The sequence below is a fragment of the Chiloscyllium punctatum genome, chromosome 8 (assembly GCF_047496795.1).
Source record: "Chiloscyllium punctatum isolate Juve2018m chromosome 8, sChiPun1.3, whole genome shotgun sequence".
Classification (NCBI taxonomy): Eukaryota; Metazoa; Chordata; class Chondrichthyes; order Orectolobiformes; family Hemiscylliidae; genus Chiloscyllium; species Chiloscyllium punctatum.
The window spans coordinates 114,367,942-114,382,390 of NC_092746.1; the positions used below are offsets into that span (position 1 = coordinate 114,367,942).

Genomic DNA, 14,449 nt, shown 5'->3' on the forward strand with positions numbered 1-14,449 from the left:
AGTAGCTTGGGAGGTGGGCAAAGGTCATTGAGTGGACATGATCCATACAAGGTTGCAGTCCATGAGCCTTGACAAGAGGTGTATATTTTGGCAGTATTGGAGCGAGTGGTGGCTCTGTACTTGAGAGAGAAGATAGTGGCACTTACAGTGCAGGATGCAAAAGACCATTTACATTCTTCCTGCACTCCTGGCATCTTGCTTCATTGAGATGTAACACTGAGCCAATTTGCAATTTATGTTCAGGCTGCCTTGGTTTAGAGATATGCACTATTAGTCTGCAGCAAAATAGCTTCCCTTCACTCTGTCAACCTGCTCACCAGGGCCTCCAAGTCCCGGTCTGTGGAAGAGGAATGTGCTTTCCTTTGTGCCAGGTCCTCAGCGATAATGGTTGAGCACCAGTGTGAGACCCTGTACTTGGCTTGCAGCATTTGAAGTGATATGCAGCCAGTCTTTAAATATGACACCAATAGTGTGAACACTAGAATGACCCAGTTGTGGCATGTACTTCTGCTTCTGGCTGCCTGGTTCCCTGAGAAAGGCACACAAAAGCCTGATTGCTATCAAATGAGATGAAGTGTGTGAAGATTGTGTTGCTACAAGCCACTGTAGACTTGGCAATCTTGGGAATCTCACTTGTCAAACCATTTTAACTCCAAAGGGAAGATTCTACCTTTTGTCTTTATTCATAGAGGCAGATGCTGTATGATTTATTAATTGTGCTGGCATCTTGTCTCGTCGCCTACAATGATTTATGCACATGTACATAAATCTGCTTCTGTATCCTTATTAGAATTTAACTCTTTAGTTTATGATGTCTCTCTATGTCCTTGCTACCAGAAATTTACACATCTCTGCATTTATATTAATCTACCACTCGTCCACTTATTCCACTAGTCTGTGCTATGCCCTTTTGAAGTTCTGTACTATTTTCATGGTTTACAGCATTTCCGAGTTTTGTATTATTTACAAATGATAAAATTGTGCCATCATCAAGACCCAGATCATTGATAGATATTAGGAAGAGCAGGGATCTTAATGCTGATTCCTGGGGAACTCTATTCTAAATCTTCCTCCAGTCCCAGACATAACTGTTTGTTGCTATTCTGTTTTCAGTCACTTAGCCAATTTCTTCCTCCAGTCCCAGACATAACTGTTTGTTACTATTCTGTTTCCAGTCACTTAGCCAATTCGTGTGCTACTACATCTTTTCTTTCATGAATTCTAACTTTTCTCATAAGTCTGTGCAACACTTTTCAAAGATCTTTGAACAAGCTTCTTGTAATTCCTTATAAAGTATCCTTTTACCTTGGCATTCATTTTGCGAAGGAAGTTTCTGTCATCTTAGAGTATTACAATTAAGTGTCATAAATTGTTATTCAATTCACCTGCTACATTCAGAATGTCAAATAATGTCTGCAAGCCCATGGCTAAAGAAGGACTAAACTTTTGGTTTTATTTCTTTATTTTTCTATTATATACTACTATGAACTGTAATGTTGAACTTTTAATTTATTTCTTTAATTTTCTACTTTGTACCTCAGATTTTGGACCTAAGATGTCACCGGGACCAGCAACTTTGTGCGATTTTCACTGTGCTCTTGTATCCCTGTACTTGAGGACATGTGACAATAAAGCCTAATTCTAATTCGAAAATCCTAAGCATGATAGTTCCTGATAGCAAGCATTTAGTTCCACCCATTCTGATAAAGGGTACTTACTTAATTATCACAACCTGGTACCTTTAAAGATGCTGTCTGATATATATAAAAATGTACATACTTGTGACATTTTTAGTTATTTTCTCATTTAATACAAGTTTTTAGAAGCTAGCATTTTCATCAACACAAAATTGTGAAGTATAATAACTAGTAACAGCAATGCTAAAATTCTCAAATGTATGATTATTAACCATTTCAGAACCAAGTGTACCCTTTAAGACCAAACTGAAAGATGTCGAAGTTGTGGAGAAGGAAACAGCAACCCTCCAGTGTGAAGTTCCTATTCCTGCTATACAGGCTAGTTGGTTCCTAGAGGAAACGGAGATAGCCGAGAGCACCAAATATAAAATAGAAGAGGAGGGCACCCTCAGAAAACTTACTATCAAAAATGTTACAACTGATGATGATGCTGTCTATATTTGTGAAATGAAAGAAGGCAGCAGAACAGTTGGAGAGTTGACAGTGAAAGGTAAGATTAATTGCACTGATGTGTTTAATGTTGAACACCTTTGAACTTAAAAGACTATCCAAACATTTTCAACCATTCAGACATAATGGATTCATTATTTACATTATAATGGTCAAGGAAAAGTTATTTTCACAATTCTGTTGGGAGATGGATACTAAATTACAAGCTATGCCTCAGAATAACAGTGTTTACAGCACTGTAGAGAGAATCATACAGTACAGAAAAGGCCCTTTCGCTCATCAAGTCTGTACTGCCAAAAAAATTGACCTTTACAGATTTATTAAGAACATCACCATAATTTGTCAATATCAGGAGTAAAACCTTCCTTACGAAGGGCTTTTGCCTGAAACGTAGATTTTCCTGCTCCTCGGATGCTGCCTGACCTGCTGTGCTTTTCCAACACCACTCTGATCTAAAACCTTGTGAGTTTACTGGAGAATCTTGTGAAAATCAATAACCGTAACAACTTCCTGACTTTGGTATAGCTTAGAATCAATTGACTAAAGAAATTTATAGAAATTCACAAGCTGTCAAAGATCTTCTGAAGATTGAGAGAAACTTACATTCTTATTATTCTCAGCTTTAACAGCCTTAGTAATGTTTTTGTGTGTTTTCATATACACAAAAATGTGTTTCTTCCACAATATGACATTGGTCTTGCAGTGCAGTGGTCATGTCTCTGTCCCTGAGCCTGGACGCTCGGCTTCAAATCCCACCTGCTCCAGAGATGTATAATAACATCTCTGGACTGGTTGATTAGAACATATTGCATATAAACTTATAACGGAAGGTCTGATGTGATGGCCAACAGGCACAGTGAGAAGTTTTATAATGACTGAAGAATGTAAGGTTTTGGATACAGCATTGGCCTGCCTGATGGAGGAGGAGGGTGTTCTGTACCCATAGAGGTGAAAAAAGCCCATTTCACTACCCTGTTCCTCTGTCCTGCGGTAGCTTCTTCTGTTCTTCAACTGACTCCCATGTCCTTCCCATTCATCCTGGAAGAATCCTAGCATTATGCCCAGGACCAAGCACACATTTTCTCCTAATGACTTCTATAATGTGACCAATAAGGTTGTACTTAATTCATGAATGTTCAGGGAAAGTTCTGGTAACATCTTCATGAATGCCCTAGAAAATCTCCCAATCTGTTTCAAAAGCTTTAATTAAACCTTCAAACACAAGTGAACAATAAAAGATAATTTACTTTTACATGCCACTTAAAATCTTCAGCAATAACTGGTTAACTCCCAATCCCCTGACTGCTTTTAGTGGGCGTTGAGCCAAGGTTATCCACCAAAACGCTCAATAGCCTTAATGAATGCAAGGAGGAAATTTAAGTGGCATTTAGCTCCATAACAATCATTTGGGCAGTCTTAACTGACTAAGTTTTTTAAAAAAGTGGTAGCTTGCCCCAGAGCAAGCTTTGTTTCAACTTGAGACTCCATCTTGAGTCTCACAGGCTCTTTAATATTTGAAAAAGCTGGCTAAAGGTGTTTCCATGATTGATATGATAGCAGAAAGCTCTTTGATTCACACCACATTTTACCTTTTGTTTATTCATTTGTGGGATATGGGTGTCGCTGGTTGGCCAGCATTTTTTGCCTGTCCCTGGTTGCTTTTGAGAAGGTGCTAGAGAGCTGCTTTCTTGAACTGCTGCAGTCCACCTGCTGTGGGTTAACCCACAATGCCATAGGGGAGGGAATTCCAGGATTTTGACCCAGCAACAGTGAAAGAATGGTGATATGTTTCCAAGTCAGGATAGTGAGTGACTTGGAGGGGAACCTGAAGGGAGTGGTGTTCCCATTTATTTGCTACCCTTGTCCTTCTAGATGAAAGTGGCCGTGGGTTTGGAAGGTGCTGTCTGAGGATCTTTGTCAAATTTTTGCAGTGCATCATGTAGATAGTACACACCGCTACTGCTGAACATCAGGAGGAGGAGGGAGTGGATGCTTGAGGATTTAATACCAATCAAGTGGACTGCTTTGACCTGAATGTTGTCAAGCCTTTTGAGTGTTTGGAATTGCACTAATTCAGGCATGTGGGGAATATTCCATCATAATCCTAATTTGTGCCTTGTAGATTATGGACAGGCTTTGGGGAGTCAGGAGGTGAGTTAGTTGTTGTAGTATTCCTAGCCTTTGACCTGCTCTTGTAGCCATTGTTTATGTGGCGAGTCCAGTTGAGTTTCTAGTCAGTGATAACCCCCAGGATGTTGATAGTAGAGGAGTCAGTGATGAATGTCTGTGCATATATCACAAAGATGATACACTTTCCTGCTTTCCCTTGACACTGGAAAGATGCCTGTTAGGTGGTGTGATGTCTAGACACTTACTCAAGTCTCTAATCCCTCAAGGTCTTGATATGTTAGCTATAGTGTGTGGTAATATCAAAGGGAAAATTAGATCGTGTGTGAGGTCAGCTACAATCGTAAAGTTACTGAATGAAATTAATTTCAATAAATTAAATAAAAATCAAAAGTTTTCTTTAAACATTGATTGCTTTGGTTGTATCGTCTAGTATGTGTAGTGCTTGCTTTTCATAGAAACAAATAAGCTTGAGGTTGGAAGAAGACACCTTGGCTCACTGCATCTGAGTTCATATTTGTCTAAAGCCATCCAAATGTAATCCTATTCACCTGTTCTCTCCCTACAATTCAGCTGTATTGGTTATGCTGTTGTGCCTGATTATGGAGTATCAGTAAAGATTTTAAAAGTTGCATTCTTTCAGTTAAAGAAAATAAAAGGGCAAGTTTTAATTATTGTCTTGTGGAAGACATGAACGTGAAATTATACAGAAGACAAAGACTAATGACTTGACTTGCAAAGAATCTGAATGACATACTTATAGGTTGCATCTGCTGTGGCCAGGTGTAGAAAACCTTTGCAGTTTCTAGTTTATGTTAATTAAGCTTACATTTTTCCTTTCACTTTTTTAAAAAACAGGTAACATTGTTAAGAAGCTTCCAAGGAAAACTGCAGTACCAGAAAATGACACTGCCATTTTCTGTGTGGAATTGAACAGTGGCTGTAAGACTATCAGGTGGACAAAGAATGGAAAAGAGCTAGAACCAAATGATAGAACAACCATCGCTGTTTCTGGCAAGCGGCACACTCTTACAATTCGTGAATGCAAATGGGAAGATGTTGGAGAAATAGCTCTTTTGGCAGATGATTCTAGAACCTCAACTCAATTTACATTAACATGTGAGTTTTAAAACTTGCAGTTATTTTTATTTCCTTTTACTTTTCTGCCAAACATGTTTTAGCTCTGCGGTTGCTTCTAGAAGATTTGAAGACTTCTGAATCTATAAGTTTTCAGCAATAGTAAAGGTGTCACCAACACAGGTGTTTGTCATACTAGGGATAATAGGTTTAGATTCACACAATCACCGTATAAAGGGAAATGATACCTCAACTCTGGCCTTTCATTTCAAGCTATTATGTATCAGTTTAGCTTTTATGAGGCTTCAATTTAATTCATTCTGTTCTTGTTTCTGTTATTGCTTGTTGCTCACAAAGGACATTGAGGAAAGTACTAAGTTGAAAAAAAGAATATAAGGAGGCAAGTGTCAGTGATAGCCCTGAAGCCTGGGATAAATTCAGAATCTAGCAAAGAAGGACTAAAAATATAATAAGGAGAGAGAAAGTACACCATGAGGGCAAATTAGTAAGGAATATGGAAACTGGCAATAAAAACTTATTTGAATATATAAAAGGAAGAGAGAGATCAAAGTGAATATAGGCCACTTAAAAAATGAATCTGGGAGATAGTTATGGGGGAACAGGGGGTGGCGTCGAGGCTCAGTGGTTAGCGCTGTCACCTCACAGAACTAGGGACCTGGGTTCAGTTCCACTCTATGGTGACTGTATGGAATTGGCATATTCTCCCATGGCTGCATGGGTTTCCTCCTGGTGTTTCGGTTTCCTCCCACAGTCCAAAGATGTGTAAGTCAAGTGGATTAGCCATGCTAAATTGGCCATAGTGTCCAGGACTGTGCAGGCTAGGTGGGTTAGCCATGGGAAATGCACAGTTACAGGGATGGGTTCAGGGGGATAGGATGCTGTTTGAATGTGTGGACTTGATGGGCCAAATGGCCTGCTCCCGCACTGTAGGGATTCTGTGAAGGAAAATATAGAGGAGTTAAATAGATTCTTTGCATCAGTCTTTATGGTGGGAGGTCCTTTGAATATTCCATTTACTATAAACCGACCGACTTCCACAGCTACTTAGGTTACACCTCCTCCCACCCTGCCCCCTGTAAAAACGCCATCCCATATTCCCAATTCCTTTGCCTCCGCCGCATCTGCTCCCAGGAGGACCAATTCCAATACCGAACAACCCTGATGGCCTCCTTCTTCAAAGACCGCAATTTCCCCTCAGACGTGGTTGACGATGCTCTCTACTGCATCTCCTCCACTTCCCGCTCCTCCGCCCTTGAACCCCGCCCCTCCAATTGCCACCAGGACAGAACCCCACTGGTCCTCACCTACCACCCCACCAACCTCCAAATACATCGTATCATCCTCCGTCATTTCCGCCACCTTCAAACAGACCCCACCACCAAGGATATATTTCCCTCCCTTCCCCTCCCCTATCAGCATTCCGGAAAGACCACTCCCTCCGCGACCCCCTCGTCAGGTCCACACCCCCTACCAACCCAACCTCCACTCCTGGTACCTTCCCCTGCAACCGCAAGAAATGCAAAACTTGTGCCCACACCTCCCCCCTCACTTCCCTCCAAGGCCCCAAAGGATCCTTTCGTATCCATCAGAAATTCACCTGCACCTCCACACACATCATTTACTGCATCCGCTGCACCCGATGTGGCCTCCTCTATATTGGGGAGACAGGCCACCTACTTGCGGAACGTTACAGAGAACACCTCTGGGACACCCGCACCAACCAACCCAACCGCCCTGTGGCGGAACTCCCCCTCCCACTCCATCAAGGGCATGCAGGTCCTTGGCCTCCTCCATCGCCAGACCATAGCAACACAACGCCTGGAGGAAGAGTGCCTCATCTTCTGCCTAGGAACCCTCCAACCACAAGGGATGAATGCAGATTTCTCCAACTTGCTCATTTCCCCTCCCCCCATCTTATCTCAGTCCCAACCCTCGGACTCAGCACAGCCTTCTTGACCTGCAATCTTCTTCCCGACCTCTCCGCCCCCACCCCATCTCCGACCTATCACCCTCACCTTAACCTCCTTCCACCTATCGCATTCCCAATGCCCCTCCCCCAAGTCCCTCCTCCCTACCTTTTATCTTAGCCTGTTTGGCACACTTTCCTCATTTCTGATGAAGGGCTTATGCCCGAAATGTCAATTCTCCTGCTCCTTGGTTGCTGCCTGACCTGCTGTTGCCTGACCAGCAACACATGTTTCAGCTCTGATCTCCAGCATCTGCAGTCCTCACTTTCTCCTCTATTCCATTAACACTAAGGAAAAGGTGGAGGATTGAAGTACCGTCATCATCACCAGAAAAATAGTATTAGACAAACTAACGGGGCTAAAGACAGATAAGTTGGCTGGCCTTGATGGCTTGCTTCTGAGCATGCTAAAAAGGTAGCCACGGGGATAATGGATGCATTGGTTGTAATTTTCCAAAAATCGTTGGAAAAGTCCCAGAGGATTGGAACACTAACAACGTGACACCCCTATTCAAAAAGGGAAGGAGGCAAAAAGTGGGTAACCAAACGCTGATTAGCCTAACATCTATTGGAAACATGTTGGTATCAATTATTAAGGCAGTAGTAGCAGCACATTTTGAAAATCAAAATCTAATGAACAGTTGGCATGGCTTCATGGAAGGGAAGTTGTGCCTGTCTAACATATTGGATTTTTTTTTGAGGAAGTCTCTATCACGTGGATAGAGGGAGATCATATTAGCATAGATAGAGAATTACCTCATGGTCAGGAAGTAGCAAGTGGAGATAAAGGGTCCTTTTCCAGGTTGGCAACACAAAACCATTGGGATTTTAGATTAGATTAGATTACTTAGAGTATGGAAACAGGCCCTTCGGCCCAACAAGTCCACACCGACCCTCCGAAGAGCAACCAACCCAGCCCCATTCCCCTACATTTACCCCTTCACCTAACAGTATGGGCAATTTAGCATGGCCAATTCACCTCACCTGTACATTTTTGGACTGTGGGAGGAAACCAGAGCACCCCAACGGGAAACGATACTAGGACTGAAACTGTTTACAATATATTCTAATGCCTTGGAAGAAGGAAAATTTGCACAATTGAAAACGACACAAAAATAGGTGGAAAGGCAAGTTGCAAGAGGAATGTAAACAGTTTGCAGAGAGATGTTGTTAGGTTAAGAACAATGAAAAAAAGTTAGCTAAAGGAATATTATATGGGAAAATGTGAAGTTGTTCACTTTGGAAGGGAGAACAAAAGCACAGTATCACTCAAATGGAGAAGAACTGCAGAAAGCTGCAACACAATGGGACTTAAGGTGCTTCTGCACCAAACACAGAATGTTAATACACAGGTGCAGCAGATAATCAGGAAGACTAATGGAATGTTGGCCCTTATTTCAAGGGGGTATAAGTATAAAATTAGGGAAGGCTTACGGCAACTGTCCAAAGTGCTTGTGAGACCACGTCTGGAGTATTGTGAGCAGTTTTGATTCCTTTACTTAGAGAAAGATGTTATTTCATTGGAGGCAGTTCAGAAAACCTTTCATAGGAAGATCCTCAATATGGTCTGGTTGTTTTATGAGCAAATGCTAAAAAGGTTAGGACTTTAATCACTGAAATTTAGAAGACTGAGAGTGATCTCATTGAAACATGTAGGATACTTAATGGGCTTACCAGGGTAAATGCTGAGAGGGATATTTCCCTCTGGGTAGAGTTTAGGACCAGAGGGCATGGTCTCAGGATGAAGGGGTGCCAATTTAAGACTGAGGTAAGGAGGGATCTTTTCTCTGAGGGTTGAAAGTCTTTGGAACTCCTTGCCACTGAGAGCTGTGGGAGTAGAGTCCTTATGTATATTTAAGGCTGAAATAGATAGGTTCTTGAACAGTTGGGGAACTCGACTATTAGATTAGATTCCCTACAGTATGGAAACAGGCCCTTCGGCCCAACAAGTCCACACCGACCCTCTGAAGAGTAACCCACCCAGACCCAGTTCCTCTAACTAATGCACCTAACACTGTGGGCAATTTAGCATGGCCAATTCACCTGACTGGTGCATCTTTGGACTGTGGGTAGAAACCAGAGCACCCGGAGCAAACCAACGCAGACACGGGGAGAAGGTGCAAACTCCACACAGACAGTTGCTCGGGGTTAGAATTGAACCTGGGTTCCTGGTGCTGTGAGACAGCAGTGCTAACCATTGAGCCACCGTGTCACCCTGTTAGTCTGAAGGCCACTGGCCCTGACATCATTCCGACATTAACACTGCACATATGCTCCAGAACTTGTCATGTGCCTAGCCAAACTGTTCCTGTGCAGCAAGAATACTGAATTCTATCTGACAATGGGGATAATTATCTTATGAGGAAAGAGCAGGAAAGTGGATACAAGGAATGTCGCGTTAGCCATGATGCTATTGAATGACGGAGCAGGTTTTTCTATCCTTCTGATCTTAATGGCCACATATTCTCTGACTAATTGTTGTTGTGTAGCCTGTCACAAGTTATGTAACTTTCAGATGTGAAAAAAAGGATAATTTGGTGAGTATGTTTTCCCTGCAACTCATACCAAATCATCGATTTGTTCTTAACTTGTTCAAGACATGTAAACGTTGCTGGCTAGGTCAGTATTTACAATATTACTTACCCTTAACTGCTGTTGAGAAAGTGTGGTGAGCTTTCCTTGTGGTGTAGAAGCACCCACAATTCTGTTCGGGTGTGAGCTTCAGGTTTTTGACTTGACAACGTACTTTGAAGTCAGGATTGTCTGCAGCTTGGAGGGAACTTTGCAGGCAAGTTTTGCCCTTGTCATTCTCAGAGACCAAGGATTTGGATGGTGCTGTCGAAGGAGTCTTAGTGAATACTGACTGTGTCTTGTAGATGGTACACATAGCTGCCAGTGTGCATCAGCAGTGAATGTCAAAACTGCTGAATGAGGTGCTAGTCAGTTGGGCTGGATGGTGTCAAGATTTCTTTTGTGCATTGTTGGAAATGTATCCTTTCAGGCAAGTGAGAGTATTTTGCCACACCTGCATCGTATGCTCGTCAAGTTTTATAACATAGAACATAGAACAATACAGCACAGAACAGGCCTTTTGGCGCACGATGTTGTGCCGAACATTTGTCCTAGCTTAAGCACCTATCCATCTACCTATCCAATTGCCGCTTAAAGGTCACCAAGAACCTACCCCTGACATCCCCCCTATACCTTCCACCTTCACCTTAAATTTATGTCCCTTTCTCACACTCTGTTGTACCCGGGGAAAAAGTCTCTGACTGTCTACTCTATCTATTCCCCATATCATCTTATAAACCTCTATCAAGCCACCCCTCATCCTTCTCTGTTCCAATGAGAAAAGGCCTAGCACTCTCAATCTATCCTCATACGACCTATTCTCCATTCCAGGCAACATCCTGGTAAATCTGCTCTGCACCCTCTCCAAAGCTTCCACATCTTTCCTAAAATGAGGCGACCAGAACTGCATACAGTACTTCAAATGTGGCCTTACCAAGGTCCTGTACAGCTGCAACATCACCTCACGACTCTTGAATTCAATCCCTCTGCTAATGAATGCTAATACACCATAGGCCTTCTTACAAGCTCTATCCACCTGAGTGGCAACTTTCAAAGATCTATGAACATAGACCCCAAGATCTCTCTGCTCCTCCACCTTACTAAGAACCCTTAGGTTAACCCTGTATTCCGCATTCTTATTTGTCCTTCCAAAATGGACAACCTCACACTTGACAGGGTTGAACTCCATCTGCCACTCCTCAGCCCAACTCTGCATCATATCTAAGTCCCTTTGCAGCCGACAACAGCCCTCCTCACTATCCACAACTCCATCAATCTTTGTATCGTCTGCAAATTTACTGACCCACCTTTCAACTCCCTTTTCCAAGTCATTAATAAAAATTACAACAGCAGAGGACCCAGAACTGATCCCTGCGGAACTCCACTTGTAACTGGGCTCCAGGCTGAATATTTACCATCTACCACCACTCTCTGACTTCGACCGGTTAGCCAGTTCTCTATCCAACTGGCCAAATTTCCCACTATCCCATGCCTCCTGACTTTCCACATAAGCCTACCATGGGGAACCTTATCAAATGCCTTACTAAAATCCATGTACACTACATCCACTGCTCTACCCTCATCCACATGCTTGGTCACCTCCTCAAAGAATTCAATCAGACTTGTAAGGCAAGACCTCCCCCTCACAAATCCGTGCTGGCTGTCCCTAATCAAACAGTGTCTTTCCAGATACTCATAAATCCTATCCCTCCGTACCCTTTCCATTACTTTGCCTACCACCGAAGTAAGACTAACTGGCCTGTAATTCCCGGGGTTATCCCTATTCCCTTTTTTGAACAGGGGCACAACGTTCGCCACTCTCCAGTCCCCTGGTACCACCTCCTTTGTCAGTGAAGACGAAAAGATCATTGCCAACGGCTCTGCAATTTCCTCTCTTGCTTCCCACATAATCCTAGGATATATCCCGTCAGGCCCGGGGGACTTGACTATCCTCAAGTTTTTCAAAATGCCCAACACATCTTCCTTCCTAACAAGTATCTCCTCTAGCTTACCAGTTCGTTTCATACCCTCCCCTACAACAATACGGTCCCTCTCATTTGTAAATACTGAAGAAACGTACTCATTCAAGACCTCTCCTATCTCTTCCAACTCAATACACAGTCTCCCACTACTGTTCTTGATTGGACCTACCCTCGTTCTCGTCATTCTCATGTTTCTCACATACGCATGAAAGGCCTTGGGGTTATCCTTGATCCTACCCGCCAAAGATTTTTCATGCCCTCTCTTAGCTCTCCTAATCCCTTTCTTCAGCTCCCTCCTGGCTATCCTGTATCCCTCCAATGCTCTGTCTGAACCTTGTTTCCTCAACCTTATGTAAGCCTCCTTCTTCCTCTTTACTAGACACTCAACCTCCCTCGTCAACCATGGTTCCCTCACACGACCATCTCTTTCCTGCCTGACAGGTACATACATATCAAGGTCACATCGTATCTGTTCCTTAAAAAAGTTCCACACTTCAATGACATCCTTCCCTGACAGCCTATGCTCCCAACTTATGCTCCACAGATCCTGTCTTGTGGCATCGTATTTACCCTTCCCCCAATTGTAAAACCTACCCTGTTGCATGCACCCATCTCTCTCCATAACCAAGGTGAAAGTCACAGAATCGTGGTCACCATCACCAAAATGCTCACCACTAACAAGCCCATCACTCGTCCCGGTTCGTTACCGAGTACCAAATCCAATATGGCCTCGCCTCTGGTCAGACAATCTACATACTGAGTTGGAAAAGCTTCCTGGGCACACTGCACAAAAACCGCCCCGTCCAATCTACTTGATCTAAAGAGCTTCCAATCAATATTTGGGAAGTTGAAATCGCTCATGACTACTACCCTGTGGCTTCTGCACCTTTCCAAAATCTGTTTCCCAATCTGTTTCTCCACATCTCTGCTGCTATTAGGGGGCCTATAGTAAACACCCAACAAGGTGACTGCTCCTTTCCTATTTCTGACTTCAGCCCATACTACCTCCAAAGGCAGATCCCCCTCGAACTGCCTTTCTGCAGCCATTATACCATTTCTAATTAGCAACGCCACACCCCCTCCTTTTTTACCACCCTCCCTAATCTTACTGAAACATCTGTAACCAGGAACCTCCAACAACCATTCCTGTCCCTCTTCTATCCACGTTTCCGTGATGGCCACAACATCGTAGTCCCAAGTACCGATCCGCGCCTTAAGTTCACTCACCTTATTTCTGATACTCCTTGCATTGAAGTATACACACTTGAGCCCATCTCTGTGTCCGCAAGTATTCCCTGTTAGTGCTACCTTCTCCACAGCCCCCCTACATTCTTGGACATCCTGAAAAACAGCTAACCTACTTGCTGGACTACAAGTCCGGATCCCATCCCCCTGCCAAATTAGTTTAAACCCCGCCGAAGAGTGCTAGCAAACCTACCTCCCAGGATATTGGTGCCCTTCTTGTTCAGGTGCAACCCGTCCTGCTTGTACAGGTCCACCTTCCCCAGAATGCAGTCCAATTGTCCAAATACCTGAAGCCCTCCCTCCTACACCATCCTTGCAGCCACGTGTTCAACTGCACTCTTTCTCTATTCCTTGCCTCACTGTCACGTGGCACCGGCAACAACCCAGAGATGACAACTCTGTCCGTCCTAGCTTTTAGCTTCCAGCCTAACTCCCTGAGCTCCTGAATGACCTCCCACCCCTCTTCTTACCTATGTCGTTGGTGCCAATGTGCACCACGACTTCTGGCTGCACACCATCCCCCTTAAGGATTCTGAAGACACAGTCTGAGACGTCTCGGACCCTGGCACCCGGGAGGCAACAAACCAACTGAGACTCTTGCCCATGTCCACAGAACCGCCTGTCTGTCCCTCTAACTATAGAGTCTCCTATAACTAGTGCTCTCCTCCTCTCCCCCTATCCCTTCTGAGCCTCAGAGCCGGAACTCGTGCCAGAGACCCGGTCACTGTAGCTTATCCCTGCTAGGCCATTCCCCCCCAAGAGTATCCAAAGCGGTATACTTATTGTTGAGGGGAACAACCACAGGGGATCCCTGCACTGCCTGCTTCCTCCCCTTCCCACCTCTAACTGTTACTCAGCTACCTCTGTTCTCTGGCGTAACTATGTCCCTGTAGCTTCTATCTATCACCCTCTCAGCCTCTCAAATAATCCTCAGTTCATCCAACCCCAGTTCCAGTTCCCTAACGGGGTCTGTGAGGAGCTGGATCTGGCTCCACTTCCTGCAGATGAAGTCGGCAGGAGCATCGGTGGTCACCCCTACCTCAAGCATCCTGCAGGAGGAACATTCTACTGCCTGCACTGCCATAACTCTACACTTAGTCTCCAAAACAAGAACACTAAGTAGCTTACCTTTTTTTTAGGTTAGAGGAGGGAGGGAGGGTGGGAGACACTACACATGTAGTGTCTTGGGTTCCTTCTCCACTCAAATAACAATCGCTTATCTTCCCGACCGACTTTGCGCTCTGACTTCGCTTCCGCCCAGTTCCCTTCGCTCTCTGCTGCTGCAAAAAAAGCAAAATTAATTTTGTTTCCAG

At 43.8% G+C, this 14,449-nt stretch overlaps 1 protein-coding gene across 2 annotated transcripts in view; it reads left to right on the forward strand.

Moving 5' to 3' along the window:
- Positions 1-14,449, forward strand: part of obscnb (obscurin, cytoskeletal calmodulin and titin-interacting RhoGEF b) — an 802,448-nt gene that overhangs the window by 21,875 nt on the left and 766,124 nt on the right. For both annotated transcript variants that reach the window (XM_072576281.1, XM_072576282.1), the window contains exons 3-4: positions 1,918-2,187; positions 5,133-5,393. In XM_072576281.1, the coding sequence (XP_072432382.1) occupies positions 1,918-2,187; positions 5,133-5,393 (531 nt within the window). The remainder of the gene's footprint in view (positions 1-1,917; positions 2,188-5,132; positions 5,394-14,449) is intronic.